General features: G+C 42.5%; 1 protein-coding gene across 1 annotated transcript; it reads left to right on the top strand.

The window, feature by feature from the left end:
• Positions 1 to 12,815: 12,815 nt before the first annotated feature.
• tacr1b (tachykinin receptor 1b) lies at positions 12,816 to 20,392 on the top strand. Its single transcript, XM_041960208.1, has 7 exons — positions 12,816 to 13,040; positions 15,030 to 15,205; positions 16,254 to 16,448; positions 18,550 to 18,700; positions 18,932 to 19,128; positions 19,266 to 19,362; positions 20,213 to 20,392. Exons 1-7 carry the CDS (start codon positions 12,816 to 12,818, stop codon positions 20,390 to 20,392), a joined length of 1,221 nt encoding a protein of 406 aa, XP_041816142.1.
• Positions 20,393 to 22,192: the final 1,800 nt, after the last annotated feature.

Raw genomic sequence — 22,192 nt, 5'->3', positions numbered from 1 at the left:
AAAAAAACTGTGAATCAACAGAGTTTAACCACATGTGGGACTCGAGAGTGAAACTCAAGTTCTTTTAAAATGGCAAAGATGAATCTAAACATTCAATTCTTATTCACTTTTTTGTTACAATAAGTCTATTCTGGAGATTTGGAGATGATAGAAAGTTTATATTCATTAATTTGCTCCTTTTGATAAAGAAAAATAAAGATCCTGGAATTAAACCTAATTCACACATAGCTGGTGACCCTTGCTTCCATTTTACTAGCTACTTAACTACAGTACACCATGCATGTGCACACTTTATACGAGGGTTTTCCTCTCTTTACTTAAGCCATTTTTACCTATTTGGGAGCCAGGTAGGGTCCAGCTGGAGGCCATAATCGAGGGGAAAGATGGCCCGGGGTCCTGCATGCTCACTGGATCCTCTGACCAGAGAGAGTAAGGCCCAAAGGTGACTGCAGAGAGGTCTCAGGCTTGCTTTGGGCCGAGTAAAGCGAGGCTTGTAGCTTCCTGTCCTCTTGTGGAGGCTGAGTGTCCTTAGCTCACCACCCCTCGCTCTCCACCACGAGTGGGGAGAAGTGACACTTCTACTCCGTCTCACATACGTCCTTTCTGCTCGTTTCCCTTTGCTGCTTCAACACTGACTTCTTTGGGTGTTACTCCACAGACAGCTTTGTCATTTCAATTAGCCATGTATGATTTGGGGTGTAGCTGATCTAAATGGTCGGAACTGCTCCACTGAAGCAGCCGGTAAAGGTCTTCTGTAAGCTGCGGCTGAAATCCACTGAAATCTCCAAAGCAGCAAAGAGCCAGAGGCTTTAAGAGGGTTGACACACACCACAGGGCCCTGTAGTACTCTCCTCCCAGAAGTCCATGCAATTACGCACACACATACATACACACACAGAGGAAAAGCTAGATCATCCTCAGCAACTCCTGCTGTCTCGCGCCGATGAGCCCATCAGTCCTGCATCAGTGTCTCTAACCATCCAGCTCAGGCCTCAGCTGTTCGGTGTACACATTCGTTATGAATCCTGGTCAAATACAAAGCACACACCAAACACCAAAAACAACAAGCGCGCACACACACACACACACACACAGCCCAGAGTTCCTCAGCTCTAATCAGCTTACAGGCTTCAGACTTCATGGCCCCTTGGGACCAAAACATTCATCACATACATGCATGCACTAACAACTTGTACCTCATCACCCAGCCATAATGCAGGCTTCAGTCATACGTCTCTCACTTACATTTGGTTGTGCTTTAAACACCAGGTTGGTTTGATGCGTTTCATTTTTTTCACTGAAACTGAAAATTAATTTGCTCCTTAAAGTTGCAGCAGGAAAGGTTTATTATCAAGGTTAAGAGGCTGCAGCCATGCGAGCAGCAGTGTTTATATCTACCGCAACACAGCAATGCTTTGTGCTTAACATCAGCATGCTGGCAGTGACAATGTTAACATGCAGATGTTAGTTCACCATTTAAGTTTGCATGTTGGCATGAAAATATTTTCATTAGCACTAAACATAAAATATAGCTGAGACTGGTGGGAATGGAGTTAGTTTTGCAGGTATTTAAAATATATGAAAGAAAGTATTGGACAAATAAGATTTTGATCTGATGATGGTGCTGCATTAAAGTTATTGTGATTCATTGTAAGGGGAACATTAATGTCTGTGTCATATTTCATGGCAATCTAGCCAATAATTGAGATACTTCACTAAAAACCCCCTACAAATGTCAGCCTCATGGTGGCACTACAGGCCATGCTGATCTATCAACTACATGTCGAGATATTTCAGTTTGGACAGAAGTGATGGACCAACTGATGCTGACTCGAGTCACTGTCTCTCACACACACACACACACACACACACACACACACACACACACACGCCTTTCTAACTGAGTCAACTGTGTCCGACCATTGTCGATTGCAATTGTGTAACTTTCTGAAACCGATAATCAGACAAGCCTCCACTTCACTCAGCGATTGGTGATAGGTGATTGGTCAGCTGTGTGGAGGCGTGACAGCAGGCAGAGTTTGAACTCCTCTCTCAAGCTCTTTTTTTCATTTTTCACACAACTTCCATCAGACCTGCTACTACTGATCGCTTCTGCGTTAACCAAAACCACAATCTTCTCCTCATGATCTTTCCATAACCTTAACTATACCATAGTTGCCGCTTTTAAACACGTGTCAATGTGCTTCACACACGTTCTGGTAATCTGACTGATAGATCATGAGTTATATTGTGTGTAAAGTTGACACTTTGACCTGAGGGTGGGGTTAGAAGCTCATGGAGTTCAGAATGAAAATGCCTCAGGGGGAAGGGTTCAGTAGCTGTTCAGAGGATCATTACAGCCATCCAACATGCAGAAACCGTATTCTCCGTGTCTCCTCTGGTTCTTCTCTTGCCATTTTAAACAGCATTTTCTTCCACTTTTTTGTTGTTTTTTTTTTGCTTTTTTTTTGCTTTGTGTGCTCTTTTCCTTGCAAAATTTGTATGTCTACTACATTAATAAAGATTTATTACTGTTTCAATGCTGTTATTCATTATACTGGGCTCAGGACACTTGAGTGAATAACTTAAGGACATGGGACACACATCTTATATAGACACGTAGCTTCTGACCTGACGGGTCGGCGTGCTCTTGATGCTCCGTGCTGCCCTCGTCATCATCATACTGCTCGTCTCTGTCAGGGTAATATCCCCGTTGCGAGTGCTCACGGTGTGCGTGCCGGGCGTCCCGGTCAGCGTCACTGACGTATGAGTGGTGTCTGCGTCGTTTCCTTCTGTGGGAAACTGGAACACCGATGTAGACCGGCTGGGCCTCTGAGACAAGACGCACACAGAGAGAACATGTAAGTGCTGGATCAACACAGTCACAGCTTGTGAAGTGATGTGAAAGTCCTCATTAGCATCATGTACACAAACACAGAGAGAAACGTCTACAGCTATGTGCTGATTTTTAATTGTGATTTGACTATAGTGCCCATCTTACATTTATGCCAAGGCTGCATTTTGACCTGAAGTGAACTGAACACAAACAAATGTCCCATGATTTGGAAAAGTTCGACAATAAACGCTTAAAGCGAGGGTGAGATGACAAGATCAATACCACTCTCATGCCTGTACAGCAAGCTTAGCTTTAGTTAGCTTAGCACAAAACTGGAAACAGAGGGAAGTTAACAAACTGTCAAACTATTCCTTTGAGAGGAAGATGTTCCTGATCAGAAAGATGAATGGACAGTCATGTGTTCTGCAACTATGTTCATGTTTTTCTGAATTATAATCACTTCAACACAAATCAGTGTTCTGGATTTACAGCCACAACATTACTGTTTTGGTTCAGGTGTTTCCAGCAGCAGCAGGCTGCTGATGAACCCGCTGATCACTTCCTGCTCAGCAGCAAACAGCAGACACACAGTTAGAGAGTAGCTGGTGAGGAAAGTGAAGCATTTAGCAGCTAAAGAGATGCTTTTGAGGAGTTAGTACAAGCCAAAACAGAAGAGAGTGAATATCGGACTTGGAATTGATTCATCAGGTGCTCATGGCGCTCCACGCCTACTGACGTGTTTGCTAACATGTTAGCCATATCAACTTTTTTAACCTGGTGCTTTTAGGGGCTCGGGGGCAGTTGCCACTTTACTGAGCTGCTAATCTAGCCTTGCTTTCAGGGCAACTGTTTTCTCACCATCATCATCATCATAGCGCCTGTGGCCTCGACTTTTCCCTCGCTGCCAGTCATGATGATCCATCCTGAAACAGACATGCAGAGACAAGGAGGTTTACTGAACAAACATGGATGCCGGTGGGAAGAGAATGAGGAGAGACACGCTCGCTTTGATCCTCCATCAACAAAAACCTGAAATAAAGCATAACACATGATACTTTAATGTGTGCTGCGTTCTCTGTTTGTACATGTTTCTCTGGGCGGGGAATCCTCCCGGCCTCACACTGACTCAGTCTGTACCATGTGAGCTGCTGCTGGGCCACATGGCAACACGTGTGCCACGGCAACCTCAACAGATCAATAAAGATGAGAGGAAAACTCGATGGAAAACCCCAGCAGCCCTTCAGGAGCAGACCGCAGCTCAAACCACGGAAACCAAAGAAACAGCTACTGTCGGAATTCCCAGCATTCCCACCACACTGCTGCTGGCTGTTGGGTAAAAATAATGTATTTTTATACTATATTCACTCACCAACCAAGACCCGCCAAGAATTAAAAACAGTCATTAATATCTCTTGCAACTTAGCAGATGTGTTCTTAAAGGTCCAGAGTGTAAAATTTAGCAGCATCTAGTGGTGAGGTTGCAAACTGCAACCAACTGAATACCCCTCACATCAACAACCCTTTCCAAGCATGTAGGAGAACCTACGGTGGCTGTGAAACTTGATAAAAAACATGACAGATCTTCTCTAGAGTTTGGTTTGTCCTTTCTGGGCTTCGGTACAAACATGGTGACGCAACATGTTTCTACAGGAAGAGGACAGATATAAAGAGCTCATTCTGAGGCAACAAAAATATAATTATTGTTATTTTTAAGTGATTACAAACTAATGAAAACATGATTAAAAATATTATATTCCATTTCTCACAATATATCGCCCTACATCCTTCACACTGGCCCTTTAAATTAAGTTTATGCAGTGATTTTTATCAAGAAAAAGAAACAATACACAAAAACAGACATATCATAGCTGTATGGACTGTTACAACTGTGATTCAGGCAGTGGGTGATTTTAGATTACAAGCTCAGGTAAACATGTGTGACCTTATATTATTATTACAACTGATTGAACTAACAACCTTAAGTTCATTGAGTTTGAACGTTTTAGTTCAGCTAACTCACATTTTTGAAGCAGCAGGGAAACGAGTTGAGTTGAACCAGCTTGTAATGTTTTCCAGAGTAACTTATTGATAAAGCATTAGTAAATGATTTCTTAACCATTAATAAATTCATTAGTAATCACCCTTTAGAAAAGAGGGATTATTATAAAGTGGTATTCTCATTATTTTCTAGCACTGAGTCGGTAACGACTTCCTGTTTCCACAATCCCCTCAGAGAGGAGTTCAGTATGAATGAAAGTGAGCAATCGAAGCCCATCAACGAAAACCAAACCACTGTTTCTCTGCACCGATGACACCCATACATCCTCCTGGAAGTGCTGTTTGTTGAACTGATCACTGACTCTTCCTGTGCAATCATGACGTAGCTGATTTGGGGGAGTTTTCTAGGCTGATCAATAGATGTCATTTCTGATTGCTTCCTAGTCCCTGAAGCCTGATCACTGACTGTGAAGGACAGTCACATGAGTGCAGTCATGCACACACACTCATGGGCACAACCCAACACATGCAGTATTAAGCATGCTACATTAAACAGTGAATGACATTATATTAATTTACCAGGCACTTTTGTCCAACTACAGTCAGTCCATGGCCAGCACAGAGAACTAGCAATGAAACACTACAGGGGTTCCAGTTTGGCGGTTTTGCTTGTTGTTCCTGTGCTACAATGCCTACATGAGTCTCCTGGTGGCGCCGTGTCCGGGAAGTCACCCAATTCTCTGCATCGGCACACACAATCAGAGCCCTCCCCTCCACAACGCACAGCTGCAAACTCTAACAAGGGTGCGTCGATCCTGGCTGAGCCCCAACAACGCCCTGTGGTTTGACACCCAGCAACATGCTCACACCAAAGTTGTTCACAGCAGAGGGGGAACAAGCTATCGATCTCAGTCCAGCCCCCGTTTGCCTTGGGAAGAGGCCAACATCCTCTTGTCAATAAAATGTTAAGAGAGGCACACTTGCTGCAAAATGAGACTAAAATTGTCCCTTTTTTTTGTTGTTTGTTTGATTTTTAGCTCCATGAATCGACAATCGCACACAAGAATACAAAAATCTTAAGATTTGTAACACGCAGCAGAAGCTGGAGCTGAAACAGGAGATATCTATTTCTACGTATTTTAGCACGATAGAAACTTCAAACTAATCATTTAGCAAATTTTTTGAAAACCATGACCTTATTTCAAAAGGTGGTTTTTGCAGGACGTATTTGTGATACAGCAAAAGATACACAGTTTAATACCAAAGCAGGTAGCTCAGACTATACACAAAACAGATAAAAGTACTGTAAACTCTTTGTATAGTGTAGATTAAGAAAAAAAACAAATCAGACTCATCTAAATGACCTGCTCAGAGAGATATTTTAAAGTGCATCTACTAAAAACGCACCACGTTGCTTAATTTTTATAAGTTGGAAGCTAGGACAAGTACGGCTTTACACTGCTCGGTCCAGCACATTACATGTAAATAAACTGTCCTCCAACCTTCACATTCAACATGCAATCCATCAAAATATGAAGGAAAATACATTCTCAAACATGACAATATCAGTGAGCCAAATCAATGTGAAAACAAGGACACCACAGAAACAGACAACTGACGTCAAACTTAACATAATAACGAACAGAGCTGTGATGTTTATGTCTTACCTGACGAGAAAGCTGAAGTGGAAGTCAAGAGTTTACCTCAGTGCTTTTATAATGCCAACGTGAAGAACAAAAGCACAAAGAGCTCAGAAAAATGATTTTAACAATGTTCTGTTTATAATCTACAGAGCAAAATGCTGCAACTTAACACCAACAAACCGCTCTCAATGACTGCACAGACAATCTGAGTATTGGGTAATAGATGTGGCTGGAGTGTCTCTGTGTGTGTGTGTGTGTGTGTGTGTGTGTGTTGGGGGGTTGGGTTGTGCAGAATGTGATCAGTTCATTCTGTGGGGCATCCATTCATATTTTTGAGATATCTGAACTGTAGTATAATCCACTGCATTTCATTTGTTCTACATTTTACTCCATTTATTCGATATCTTCAGTTAATAGTTTGTCTACAGATTAAGATATTACACACAAATATGAGGTGGTTTTAAATATATATATATATATATATATATATATATATATATAGTGGGGATATTCATGGTTGGTTTTGGTCTTTTCATGGGATTTATTAAGAGTAAAAAATACACAATATCATCACAGATATCCTCTGATGTCTATTAAATAATTAAATGGATTCTTATCACATTGGATGAGGCTACAAACTGATCCACAGGCACATACTCACCACATGGTGGCACCATGCTGGACGTGGCAGCATGAACAACTTCTGACCACTTCACTCGACCTGACTCCGGCTTGAACTGCGGCTGCACCTGTCACCACTAGATGGCTCTATACAATGGTTTGTTTTGAAGTAGAGGGGGCAGTAGATGATTAGTGGGGGAGCTGCCCACCCAGTGAAACCCTGCTCAGATGCTGTTAGTAATCCTCTTATCCCGCGAGACAGCAGAATAAATTAGATGCATGAATCACTTGGTGTGATCTGCTGCACAAAGATGATCCGAGTGAAAATAATCTAAAGACTGAGACAACTTGGAACATTTAGCAGGACCAACGTAGCTTCGTTGAGTAGGAAGTGGTTCATGGGTTTTATATTTGTATTTTTTTTTCATAAGAAAAGACTTAATTGATCCCAGAGGTGAAAAGTTACAGCAGCAAAGAGACAGACGGAGATGTAAGAAAACAGAGAACTAATTGGAGGAAACAAATGTAAAAAATAAATAAGAAGGTAAAGAAATTGGAGAGGTCATATTAATAAAGCTGTATACAATATAAACACTACAACAGCTGAGAATATGCAAAGTTATATAAATGTGCAGTAAATGCAATAAATTATGGATATGCAACTACTTTTTATGAAATGGGTTAGAAGAAGCCAATTCCATTTGAATGTTTTATGCAAAAATAAGAAATAGTACACGAGTATTTTCTTTTTAAGAAAACATGTAGTCACTCTTCAGGATTGAGGAAGTGACATCTGTCAATCAGTGCAATCTCTCATTCAGCATTTCTTTCAGAAACTACAGGTGCAGCAGCAGGAGAACTTTTCAACTTCCTGGTTTTAATCTCTGCTGTCAGCATTCACTCCTCTCTGCTGTTATTACAGACATGTTATTTTTAATCTGAAGGCACCATACAGTGTTTTTTTTCACAGCTATTGGGGCAATACGTATTTTTTACATACTTTTTTATATATTTTTTTCTACATATTTTTTTCTTTTACATAGTCAAATTTCATTTTGCTTGTATAATATGTACATATATATATATAGCCTACTTTCTATTTTGTATTTTTTGTTTTTTTTCCGAATGTTCTCTATCTCTGCTGTTATTTTTCTTCCGACTGCTATCACATGCTGCTGTAATGCCCAAATTTCCCCGGCTGGGGATAAATAAAGTTTTATCTTATTTTATCTTATCTTATCTCATCTTATGTGAACTATCCTTGACCTCCAGATAGTTCACACGTCTGCAACCCCCAGCAGACACGTTCAACCTGACAGCGGTGAAGTTTAAGCCACATCCACATCATATGTTTCAGCTGTAACTACGAGGAACCGAGTGGAAAAGCCGCAAAGTTAGCCTGCGAATATTTATGGGAAATGTCACCAACGTAATATAAACACATTAAACGAGCTACACAACAAAGTGTTCAGAAAGGCTTTGTTCCAGGGCTAAATTTTTAGTTATTAACATTGCTACAAATGTCAATGGGATTGTTAATGAGGGTTTCTTACTTCTGGAGAAGAACTGGGAAATTCTGGATTCACTTTGGTTTTCTATATATATTTTCATACTCCTTGTTTATTTGGACTATGTTTTATTTTCCCTGAAAGAAAAACTCTTTTCAGTCAAGTGTTTTGTTAAATCTTATCTGAAATCCAGTTGGAGAATCACTCACGAAATAAACAGCCATCAAAACATGCCAAAGTTTTATCCTCCTAAATCTTCTGGTCAAGAAAAATATCCTGAAACACAATAACTCTGTCCTCGATAACATCACGTTTTAAGGAATAAAAACTACTTTTCTCCTCACTATTTAAGCTTTAAGCTAGCCTGACTCGGCTACTTTTCTTCTTCGCGCTCTCTCCTCCATTTTCTTCCCCTCTGCTGACTGCAAACCTGTTCTGTAGGCGCTTGGCGCCCTCTCCTGGACATTTAGCAGAACTGCAGCATCAAACTGACATGTGAGTTAAATGATTTTTAGTCAAAGTTACGGGCTTACAAAGGCCTGTATGTATATGATATAAATGTTTATGATACTGTGAAGTACAAAAATAATAGATATTAATACAGAATAGAATGGATACAATTACATAACATAGAATATGATGATGACCATACAATAATAACATAGTATTGATGTAATTTTTTTATACATGTTTTTTATTTTATTCAGTTTGTTTAAAAGGGACAGCGCACACCTCAAACATAAATGTCACCATTTGATGCAGGTAGATTGACTGTGCGTAAGTAATTACAATGACTGATAACATTATTATACACTGTATGATTAAGTAGGTGTTGACACAGAATGGCCATTAAAAGGGATCGAATAAGTCATTTGCCGACTGGTGACAAGTCCTAGTCTATTAATCTCCAGCCAAAGTTCAAGCTTCTGCTCCGCCTCCATAACTCAGATGTTTCAGCTGCTGTATGAGAGGTCATAGGTCGAGCTCAGAACCCCACAGAGCGAGAAACTGTCAAGTCCACAGGAAGGGTGAGTGCAAGGAGGGGGAGAGTTACTCTAGTGCCTCACATAAGCTGTACTTTTACTTTACAGTAAGTATTTTCTCTCTTTTTCTAGTAGCTCCACCTGCAGCAGCCCCAACAGTAAAATGCAGCTCTAACACTGATGCATTAAAAACCTACGTCACACAGACTCAGATACGTTCTAAAGATAACGGTTCTGTAACATTATGAATTATTCTTGCGTGGACTTGGCTGAGTGGATAATTAGAGTCTTCTTTTAATTCTAATTTTCTTTGTGTCTTTAGTCATTTGTTAATGTATTCATCCCTTTCTCCACTTCTCCGCCCTCCAGTGTGTGTGTTCATCAGTGTCTTCTTATCAGCTCTTTTCAGCAGGAGCTCGTTCGCAGTGACGACTGGTGGCGTTCACTTCTGCTGCGCTGCTTAATCAATCAAGCAATTAGCATATCAGAGAGATAAGGCTCTGGGCTGTGTTTGAGGTCTCGCGTGGAATAATCAGATGTGACCGTGTCAATCTGACACACACACACACACACACACACACACACACACACACACACACACACACACACACACACACACACACACACACACACACACACACTGAGATTTTCAAAATGATGAAAAAAAAATGTGTGGGAACAAAACTCCCTCTAACAGGACCTGAGGGCTGTTTCTAAAGTTGTTGGGTTGTTTTTATCAAAGCCAGATAATTAATTAAATTAATTAAAAAGTGTGTGTTCATCACATTTTACCCCTGATCAGTGGAGGAGTTTTAGAAGCACAACACAGCGTAGATGTTCAACCACTTCACCCTCCAGCCTTCATGCCTTTGTCTCAAACACAGCAGAAGCATGATTACAGACATGGCTGGAACCACAGCTGTGCAGGCGTCTGTGCTGTTTTAACCTCAGCAGGCAACAAGCTGTTATGTGCTGTGATTCTGGGCCGCGGTGGGAGAAGCACTAAAGCAGTAACACCACACTGCAGGAACATGGCATGAATTTCAAACATATAACCTACAACTAAACCACTGCGTATTATTATAGTTTAAGTTAAGTCTTCATTGATTCATAAACTGCCAGTATGTAAAATTATTAAAATCAGCTCAACAAAGTGTGGGACACATCAATGCATCAATAATTATCATATAATAATTTAATATACAGGATATTATGCTGAAATGTGCCATTCTGCATGAGTACTTTTACATTGGTACTTTATTTTGATGCTAATACATAAAAGAACATTTTGAATGCAGGACTTTTACATGTAACGCAGTATTTGTACACTGTGGTATTTCTACTGTTACTTAAGTAAAAGTTCTCAGATGTGCTGTTGATCATAATGTTTGTGATTTTCTCTGATGACTTTGAATTGATTACAGAGAATATAAGATAATAAATGCTCATGAAAGTATAAACAAACACTTATTGATTGGAGCTGCTTTAATGTTAATGAGAAGTTTCCACCTTGTTCATGATAACAGATGGTTCTGTCACATATAAAGAAAAGCAGGAGCCATGATGCCCTCCTCTCTTTTCAGCCTCCAGCGCTCAGTGATTCTCCTCCACCTGCTGGGGGATTGAAGTCTCAGCCTCCATCACGCCGTCATGTTCTTAATTTGAGTTTAGACGTGGAAGCAGGTGGCAGATCAACGCAGAGATGAGGAGTCGTGCCTCTCCTTGTTCATGTCACATCTCTTCCTCGTCACCTGTTCAGACATGAGCTTCCACTACCTGCGCTGCGCTGCGAGCTGCGGCAGCTGCAGGGGAGCAGGTGACCAATGAGACTGAATCCTGGATCCTCCCTGCAGAGGACTCCAGTGGCTCCGGTCTGCTCAGAGACAAATAAGACGCATTTATGTGCGGAGCCACATTTCTGTTGTTCCATCGCTTTGGAGAGCTGACGCGCATCCAGCGACCCGATGGCCGTCCAGTCGTCGCGCACAGCTGCTCCATGCGGCTTAATGATCTTCATTTGGCCATTTAGAGTGTAAATGGACATCATTTGTCTGGAATACATCAAATGCTGGAGCACGAAATCAATAAACACGAGACCATGAGCCCATTTTAAAACCGACCGGCTTTGAGATGATGACGGCGGTGATTTACGCGCAGCTTTTATGCATTTGTCACCTTCTGGAAACACTTCAACAACTAAACACCTGGTATATGGAAGCAGCACAGAAACAGCCGATGAAAGCTTCAGAGCACCGCAGAATGTAGCTGTTAGTAGATATAAAACCACAGTTTTGCCAAGCTTTGGATTCCTCAGTGGAGAGGTGTGATTAGCATTGGGCCGTGGCTGTTATATTATTATTCATTATATCATTAGATTATTATTACTCATGCATTAACATAAAAGCAGGATTTTACTGCACTTCCTGGATTTCTTCCGCAGCTTTCAGTCAAACGTCCAGAAGGGAATTTGTTGCAGTTTTGATGGGAAAGTTTTACATAAAAAAGCAAATATCTTACTTCATTAATAAACATGATCCATAAGTACTTTTCAATAAACTGCTAGATAAGATAAAATCAACATTCTCAACATTGTCATATTCATATTTCATATAATAACAGCTGTTTTATGTTAATCATTAATAATATCTTTTAGACACCAATTAAATGTTTTATAATTGTGAACACACACGTCGTGATCTCTTCTTGCGGCGCTAAAGCGGGTCATAACCCATTAATTGTTCATATACTGTTACCTGTTCTGGACGTTAAGAGGCCTCATATTATATAAGCCAATATCATCAGACTGACCCGCAGCGATTCAAGACTAATCCTGCTGGGATCGTATTAAGGGTCCAGATGAGTAATGTTGCGTTTCAGGGTCAAACAGAGTGATTTCCAACAGCTGCAAGGGGCCAGACAAGACGGAGACTAATCATTCGGTGTGTTTGACAGGAAGGAGTGTGTGACTGAGTGTATGAGGTGGGGGAGGAGGTGCGGGGTGAAACACCCTGGAGTGTTTGGGCGCCGCGTCGTGCGTTTTGGTGCGGTGAGGAGCGCGCGGCATCGCGGTGCGTAAAGACCGCTCCACCACACAAAATGTGGCAATTGCACCTTTTCCAAATTCACGCGCGCTGCTCCTCTTCCTCCTAGAGAGGGGTCTGCTCCAGTAACAGGACACTCGTCTATTTTTAACATCCGACTTCCCAAACAAGCCGACGCACAGAAGATGGATCCTCTGTACGACGCCACCGACTTTAACGGCACCAACTGGACAAACGCGCCCGTTAACTGCAGCGACGGCTTCAACCAGTTCGTCCAGCCGGTGTGGCAGATCACACTCTGGGCTGTCGCGTACTGCAGCATCGTCGCGGTGTCTGTGGTGGGCAACATGGTGGTCATCTGGATTATTCTGGCGCACAAACGCATGAGGACCGTCACCAATTACTTTCTGGTGAGTGCCGTCTGTTGGCCGCAGCAGCTGAGAGACTCTCACTCAGGTTCATCTGGAGTGTTCGCCTTTGTTTGAGAAGATGATCTAACTTTTTTATCTCTCTGAAATTGAACCATCGCGTAATTTTACTTTCTCACCCGCAAACCTTCATGAACTCACTATGAAAGCAAATATGTGAAATGAAGATGCCCCTCGAGCACAAAGCGGGAGCATCCATGACTGTCAGTGCAGAGGAGGTACTGCATCAGTGTACATGTACACAGCAAGTACTACAGCAGTCAGTCCAACAAAAAAAAAAAAAACTCCAAGTGAAAGCAGTGCAGAGTCTTGCATGTTGACTTTATTCACCTGAAGATTCAGCTCATTGATCTCTCTGTAAATACACTCTTTCTCACTCAGTTTATCCATTAATTATGAAATAATTGTTTGTTTTTTTTGTAAAATGTTACGACTTCTTCTTACTGCCCGTTTTTTTCAGCCAACAATCCAAAAATCCAAAGATATGACATCCTTTGATCGACTAATTGATTAATTGAAGAATAATTTTACCTCTATTTGGAAGTCAGACAGCTATGAAACGATTACTTTACCTCTCAATCTGCCCCAGATGTGCATATTTAGAACAGCATTTGTGCGCGATGATACGACATGTTTAATTTGAAGTTCTCTGATCCGAAAGCTTTGCAAAAGCAATGAGTTTATTCATGTCATGAAACCAAGAGAACTCAATATTCTTCTTTACAGAACGGGCTCATAAATACACTGACTGGCACTGATCTGTCAGAGCTCAGAGGTGAACTGAATGTTTGGGTCAAGATAAGCACCTGTCACTTCTGCAAAGGGAGATGTTTGCCCTGAAAAATGTCTCCCAGGCACCTAATTCAGTTTCCTCTAAAAAAAGTCAGAATAAAAAAAAGTCTCACATTTAATTTACTAAAGTCTTTGATGTGTTCTCTTACCTGCCATAGGCAGCAATGTTTGCGTATGTGGTGGCAGGCTGCTGGGAGACGTTTTTACTTCTATAAACTAAAAGCAGGATGGGTGTGACAGTGGATTGTGCTGCAGGAGACTGTTCAGCCCTTTTTATGTGGCGTTCCATTCAGCACCATGACATCTACAGCAAACACTGCAGCTTCTCTTAGCGGGCAAGGCGATAACGGCTAAAAATCGAATCATTTAATCATTTTAATTTAGTTCATCCACCCATTCATTTTCTGCTGCTTATCCGGGCCATTTTGCATTAATACAAGTAATTAAATCATTAGAATTGTTATTATATACTGCTGGTAAGTACTGAAAAAGAATGTGATATAATAATATTTAATTGTACATCATGTTGTCCCCACTGGTTTTCTGGTTGACTGTGAAACAAGTGCTGTAAAAAGTCCTACTTAACCTGTAGAAACCACGGTTAAGGTCAAACACGGCACAATGAGATATAAACGACTGATGGTCATTATCAATGCTGCTGATTATTTTCTCCATTAATCTATTGATCGTTTGGTTTGGAAACATTGTGAAGATAGTGAGAAATGTGGTGACAATGAGGCCAAAGTGACGCCATTACAGTGTTTGTTTGGTCCAACCGACAGTCCAAAGCTCCACATCATTACAAATGCATTCAGATCATTCAGAGGAAAAGCAGCAAATCAAACATCTGAGAAGCTCAAACATCAAATGTTTTTAAAGCAAAAAATTCTGACAAACTAAAAGAAATGAAAATTACCATTCTTCTTCCAGCTGTGCTTGTATATACTGTTGTTATTTAATATAGAACTATTTTATCTGCTAATCTACAAGATCTTCATATGCTTTGAATGTAAAAACCAGAATCCGTGAAGCAACTCCAGCTACAATATTAGTGTCGGGAAAAATAAAAACAAGTACAGTACAAGTACCTCAGATCTGTATCTGAGAACAGCGCCTCAGGCGATGACCGTGGCTGAATGTCAGCTCTGAGGTTAAACATGTTGTGTCTCTCTCCTGCAGGTGAACTTGGCGTTCGCTGAAGCCGGCATGTCAGCATTCAACACGGTGATCAACTTCGCCTACGCAGTTCACAACGAGTGGTACTTTGGTTTGGTTTACTGCCGCTTCCACAACTTCTTCCCCATTGCTGCCATATTTGCCAGCATTTACTCCATGACGGCCATAGCTCTGGACAGGTGATTTTATAAAGTTATATCGCATATCACAGGTCATACGCCTGTGATAGGTCAAATAAGAGCCTATAGCCATGCTAACAGCTCTACTGTGTACTGCGAGCCACGTGCTAACATCAGCGCGCTAACATGCTCACAATGACAGTGCTAACATGGTGATGTTTTGCAGGTATAATGTTTACCAGGTGGTTCGCCATCACAGTTTAGCATGTTTGAACACTAACATCTGCTAATAAGTACAGCTGAGGCTGATGGGAGTGTCACTGGTTTTGCTGGAATTTGGACTCATCCTCACTTCCTGCGCCATCTTTGATTTTAAATGGTTTGTATCGACACTCTAAATTATTATCATCTTTCAAAATAAATCAGCTTTTTGTCACTTCCCCTCACCGACCCGACTGGCCATCCCCGGGCCGCAGGAGCGTTTCTCATTATTATTCTTCTTTATTATTTTTCATGTCTATTAACACAAACGCCACATTTATGTTCATATTGGTGCACCAATCGGCAAACAGAACTTTCTCTGTCACTCACAGCAAACATTAATTTTTGTCAAACTTGGCGATGTGGCGGCTAGCGGCGAGCGTAGAGAAGGTTTTTAATGGTGCATGTAAGCGCGCACTGACATCTGGGATTTAAGGGTCAAAAAGCAAGAAAAACTGAGGAGTAATAACTGAGCAAACATGAACATTACAAAACAGACGATGTTAATTATTAAAGTAGAAATCAGACGATTAACAGCTCACCTCAAAAACCTCAAATGTCTGAATATCCTTGAATGCAAGAACAGAATCAAAATGGCATTACAGCAGTAGGACAATGTAATGTGGTGAAAAAATAAAGGAAGCAAATGATTAAATATTGATTTAAACTAAGTTTGACTGTTGTGAAATGAGTGGAAATGAATGGATGCCTGGAAAGTATCAACTTATTCATGCGCTAAAATATGATTGGCTGATGGGCTCAAACACGCAAACCAAACAGAACATATTAAGACGGTTAAGCCGTGTAAACTGTGAAGTAACTCACACCTTTGTGCATTTGTCGTCAGGTACATGGCGATCATCCATCCCCTGAAGCAGAGGCTGACCTCCACAGAGACCCGTGTGGTGATCGGGGTGATCTGGATGCTGGCTCTGCTCCTAGCCTTCCCCCAGTACTACTACTCGTCCACCGCCCCGCTGCCTGGACGCACAGTCTGCTACATAGACTGGCCTGAATACACCATCGTGGACTTCAAGAAGATGTGAGTACCTGAGGAGCAAAGCAGAAAAGAAGGCCTCTGTAAACCTGAACCAGCAGAAGACAAAGGCGCTGTTTCCTCTCAACACTTTAACCACTAAAGCTTCACAGTTCAACGACTGTGAAAGACGATGAATGGAACTCTAAGTTGTTGTATGTTGTTGTTGATGTAAGGCGTGGACGTAGAGCAACATTAGCATTAATTTGGAGTGGTGTTTCTGGTCACCTGATAAATCAAAGTCCAGTATTTTTTTGTTCTGGTCTCACAGGAAACGAGGCTGAAAGAGTAAAGCGACATAAAATCAAAAGCTCAAAGACACTATAAAGCTCTGTGGAGTTGGTGGGTCAGCTTGGTGAGTCTTTTAACGTGTTGCTACAAAGAAATATGAATAACTGCTTCAACCATGTAGTTGGAGCTACGATGTGGTTAGCTTAGCTTACCATAAAGACTGGGAGGAGGGGAAGCAGCTAGCTAACTCACTCATGAACATGTATTTCATTTCTAATCTGTACACAAACAGAAATTCAGTTTTGGTTGGGTTTTACTGATCTGTTTGTGCTGGAAATATTTCTTGGCAAGCAACACTGGGGACCAGTGGCTTCCTGGAGTCTTGTCGTCACGGTGACTACAGATGGATCAGCTGTTGTTTGTCAACAAATGCAGGAACCAACTGCCCTAAAACCTCAAACTGGTGCGTTCACAGTCCTGTTTGTGCACAGATTAAACAAGATGAAGGCCTTGTTCTGAAGTACTGAACTGATTCATGGTGTAAAACTTGAATGTGCTCTCATTCTCCTCCAGAGGTTGTTAATTTATTGAAGTTATTTTGGCAGCTGGCATGTATATATATGTATTCATATGATTAATAAGGTCTGATCCCTTGTCATCTCATACCGGACACGACCCCTTCTGCTTCAGGGATGCTGCAGCCTGCAGAACCGCTGCAATAATCATCTCCTTGACGGATTAATTCAGTGTATGAAAAAATGTGGAAAAAAAGGTGGAGAGACTCCTGTTCAGGTGATGAATCTGAGGGTCGTTCTCACATCCTGTTGATTTCTGCTGGAAATATGCGTGGAGCTAAAAGAGAAAAGAGCATTTGATAAATTTGACTCCAAAATTAACATCTTATTACCGTGTGTGACCCCCTCCCTCACACACCATCTCAGTCTCTGCAGATTAAAGCATCTTTAATTTAGTAGTTTCTGTGGGCTGAGCTCTTCGCACAGAAGAGGAGAAGTTACTTCCATGTTGGTGTGTTTTAGTCCATGTGAACACACATTCAACAGGAGACAATGTCTTCAGCATCATACAGATCTCTTGCAGAGTGTTATGCATTCACAGTTAATAAGATAAGATAGAGGCCAAGAGTCTAGAGCTATGTTAGCTGTACTTAGCCTCAGCATTGCTTTGAGCGAAATGCTAACGTAAATGCTCACAATGATGATGCTGACATGCAAATGTTTGACAGAGAGACTACAATGTTTACTGTGAACATCTTAGTTTAGCAAGTTAGCATGCTAACACATGCTAATTAGCATTTAGCATTAGCATTGGCATTAGCTAAATGGTTGCATCGGAACTGTATTGTCTTCTTCTGTTCTTCTTAGTGGTTAGCATTAGCATTAGCTAAATGGCAGCATCGGTACAGGCCACTACCTGGAGCATCTCCTGGGTCAGTTGAACGTGGCAGTGCTGTTTGGATTGTGTAGGAGCAGTGTGAACTGGCACTAGGGGGGGGTGACTCTGGGACGCCGGAGTTCACCGCCTAGCCTCCTGGAGGTGTAGTGGGACTAAGTAGGCGAAACACTGTTGAAGGGAGGTTTCCACCTGATGACCCCCAGAGACGTGTTAGGAATCACTGCTCTTTGGCAGGTATAGAGGCAGATTAGAGCTCCAAGGTTCTTCACTGAGAATGAATCCTCTTTTTGAGCACAAGTATCTTGTGTTTAAGTTAACTTAGCACTAAACACAAAGCGCAGCTCTGGCTGATGGGAAAAAGTGGAGATGAACAAATGTGTTGGACAGACAGGACAAAAGTTTGGCCTGGTGATTTCCGCTGCACAACATATCACCACTGAATCCCTCTTTTCTCATTTTTTAGATACCATGTGTGTGTGACGCTGCTGATCTACTTCTTGCCCCTTTGCATTATGGGATGGGCGTACACGACGGTGGGTATCACCCTCTGGGCCAGTGAGATTCCTGGAGACTCCTCTGAACACTATAAGGAGCAGCTTATTGCCAAACGCAAGGTGATGCAACCACACACACACACACACACACACACACACACACTCTCACACTCTTTCACACACACTTTCTCACACACACAAACACACACTCCTCCTCAGTGTGGCCATGCACTATCGCTAAAACACTATCATTTAATCTAATGGTTTTTTAATCCCTATGTGAAAACAAAAACACTGGGAAAGATTACGTTAAAGCCACCGTCGCCTCCTCTGGGTTTGTCTCTGCGGCAGGTGGTGAAGATGATGATCGTGGTCGTGTGCACGTTCGCCGTCTGCTGGCTGCCCTATCACATCTACTTCCTGCTGCATCAGTTCTTTCCCGACTTATTCGAGCAGCGCTACATCCAGCAGGTCTACCTGGCCATCATGTGGCTGGCCATGAGCTCCACCATGTACAACCCCATCATCTACTACTGCCTCAACAGCAGGTAGGAAGTCTGGTTTTAATATTTCCCCGTCCAAAAGGCGAGCTGTGTGGAGGTCGGCTGTATTTGTGTCTGTAATCCTGTGTATATAATGCCTTTTAATCCATCCTGTTATGAAATATTTGTCTTCCGCCCGGCAGGTTCAGAGCAGGTTTCCAGCAGGTGTTTTGTTGCTGTGCTCCCACTGTCGCCAAGGAGGAGCTCGAGCTCAAATCACGGCGCTACCTGCACACCCAGGTGGGTAATGCCGGGTTCAGACTGTACCATATTTCTGCCTGTTCAGACAGTCACTGTGTCAGATCAGCATAGATTCATTCTTGCTTGGCTGAGAGACATGACAGACGACACGTGACACGTAGCTCGCCGTCTTTTTAAACTGGCATGACGTCAGCAGGAAGGAGGTGTTAACAAACATGGCGTCTGAAGCGGTGTGTGTGATATCGGCTGTGCTGTGTTTGGTAAAGCCTTAAAAAAGCAGACAGAAGAATTGGCTGCGAGTTTTTCCTCCTGTTTCACAGTTCCACCTCGCAACACCCACATCATTCCTCTTTCACGTCACCTGTTCACAGGTGGAGAGCGTTCCCTGCTCCTATTGGTCAGCATCGCTCGACACGTCTTTGTATGATTCACGTGGAATAAAACCATCAGCTGTCGCGCTGTCCGATGCCCATTTTCACGTCGTCTGCAGCTGCCACAAGAGAAACAGAGACAATTCTTTGTTCTGTAATATATATTTCAGAATTAAAAATTAAAAACAATTGACAATTCCCATCAAAGCTCAGCTGCCAAAACGAGGCTCAGCAGGTCTGTCAAGCTTTGGATTGTTTAAAAGTTTTCCCTTTCCCGCCCGAACACTTTGCAAATGCTACAACTATGATATACAGTATAAATCATATATCATATATATACTGTATGATATAAACTTCAGTTTAGATTTCATGGAGCAGCAAAAATTGCTATTAGTGGACGCAGTTTTTAAGGAAATCCTGAGGTTGCAGTTATATAACATAATATAATAATACAGTATTCATTGAGAGGAAAAGAAGACATAAGGAATGACTCACCATCTCTCCATCTCCATTTTCAGGTGAGCATATACCGAGCCAGTCGGGCGGAGACCGTCGTGTCCACCGCCGTCCATCCCGCAGCGCCGGAGCCAAAGAGGGCAGAGCTGCCGTCCTGCGGCCCTCCTGGCCAGCCTCGCGCGGGGGTCACATCCAACGGCTCAGATACGTTCACCCGGAGCCCCGACAGTCCTGCACAGTAGAGGGAACGCCATCAGGCGGCGTGAGAAGAAGGCGTGGAGGTGTGGCCGTCGGCTCACTCGAGCTCAGACGCTCCACCGCTGCCGTTCTGGTCAAGTGCTTCACTCAGCCGTGACGTTTAGCTGCAACCAGCCAGCCGAGTGCATCGACCCCCCCCCAGCGGCCTCAGTCTGCCGCTGACTAGGTGAAAGCAGGAAGTAACAACTGCAGCATATTTACTCAACTATTGTACCGCAGTATGATGTTGAGGTACTTCTACGTTACTTGAGTATTTCCATTTTATGTTACGCCACATGTTGGAAGGAGATACTGTACTTTTACTCCACTACATTCACAGTATCTGACAGCCGTAGTTACTAGTTACTTTGCAGACTACAGAGTTTAAAAACTTTATTTATTATCTAACTGAGGGCTGCTGGTCATTTAAATGAGTGTTTTTGTTGGTGGAAAGAGTTACAATTAGTTTTAAAAATAAGCAAATGTTACAGAAAATCTGAAAGATGTGAAAACAGGTTTGAGTATCAGAACTTTTTTCTTCTTTCTTCTCCCATCAATCATCTGACGACCCCTCAGATTGATCTGCTGACCCTGTGGAGGGGCCTGACCCCCAGGTTGGACACCACTGGACTAAACTAGCTCACTGTATATGACGTAGTTGAAAGCAGCTCCAACAGTAAAATGCTGCTCTAACATTGATGCTTCAGTATCAATAATCTAATAATGTCTAAAAACTTATCAGTCACTGGGGCCAAGTACTTTTACTTTGATACCTGATAAGTACATGTTGCACATAATACTGTTGCTGAAGTATTCCTCTGAGTGCAGGACTTTTACTTGTATTTTTGCATTGTTGTATTTGTACCGTTAGCACAGTAACAGTTGGAGTAGATGTGGTGAAAACACGGAGCGTTTCTGCGTCTCAGAGGCCTGACGGGCGGCCTTTCATCGTTCAGCGGGTGACCTCCGGCATTCTCGGGCTGGTTTTGGAAAGCGGCGCGACCTCGGCCTCCCCCGGCAACAGTTCAGCTGAGTGTGTAACGCTGTGTCTGTGTTGTGTGGAAATAGACAGATCCAGTCAGTGTGTGTGTGTGTGTGTGTGTGTGTGTGTGGATCGAGCACCTGTTGGACAGGATTAGCCCCTTGTTTTGACAATGTGTAGAGCAGGGCTCAGTCTGCAGCAGCCAGGTCACATGTCAGCTAAATATAGAGGATGGGACAGGGAACGGAGACACGGATAGAGGGATTGATAAAGTGCCGGAGGAACGAAAGCGACAGGAAAACACGAGGAGCTTCCTCACGGCCGACGCACCTCTTCCTGAGCCGAGGACCAGGAGGCACCTCGCCGCTGACGAATGATGCTATTTGAGCCTCGCAGACAGCAGCTGCACGAATGCAGCCAAACAATGTCCACAGAGAGTTTAGTGGACAGGCTCACCTGTTTAACTGCTCTGCCTCTGCTCATGTGAGCATACAGAATGTGTGAGGCCCAAATATCATCCTGTCATGTGGTATGAGGACACGTTGTGTTAGCAGGTGCTCTAGAAATCATCCGTCCATCTGATGTTGCTGTTAGAGCAGATTCGCTCGTGTTAGCGACCATCTCAGCAGCAACGTCTTGTCTTTTCACTTCCTGTCCGCACACGAAGTGGGAACCTCTCATGTTAGTCTGACATCTGCTGCGTGTGATCACCTTTACCTGCATATTATTAAATGTCTGCTCATTATTATAACCTAAGGTGCAGCGTGAAGGCCGGAGAGAGCTGGAGGGCCCCTCTTCTGTTAGATCAGCTGCTCGTTACTGC

Source organism: Chelmon rostratus, chromosome 19 (assembly GCF_017976325.1).
Source record: "Chelmon rostratus isolate fCheRos1 chromosome 19, fCheRos1.pri, whole genome shotgun sequence".
Lineage (NCBI taxonomy): Eukaryota > Metazoa > Chordata > Actinopteri > Chaetodontiformes > Chaetodontidae > Chelmon > Chelmon rostratus.
The sequence above is the reverse complement of the archived record's forward strand: the minus strand, read 5'-3'. Positions and strand labels throughout refer to the sequence as shown.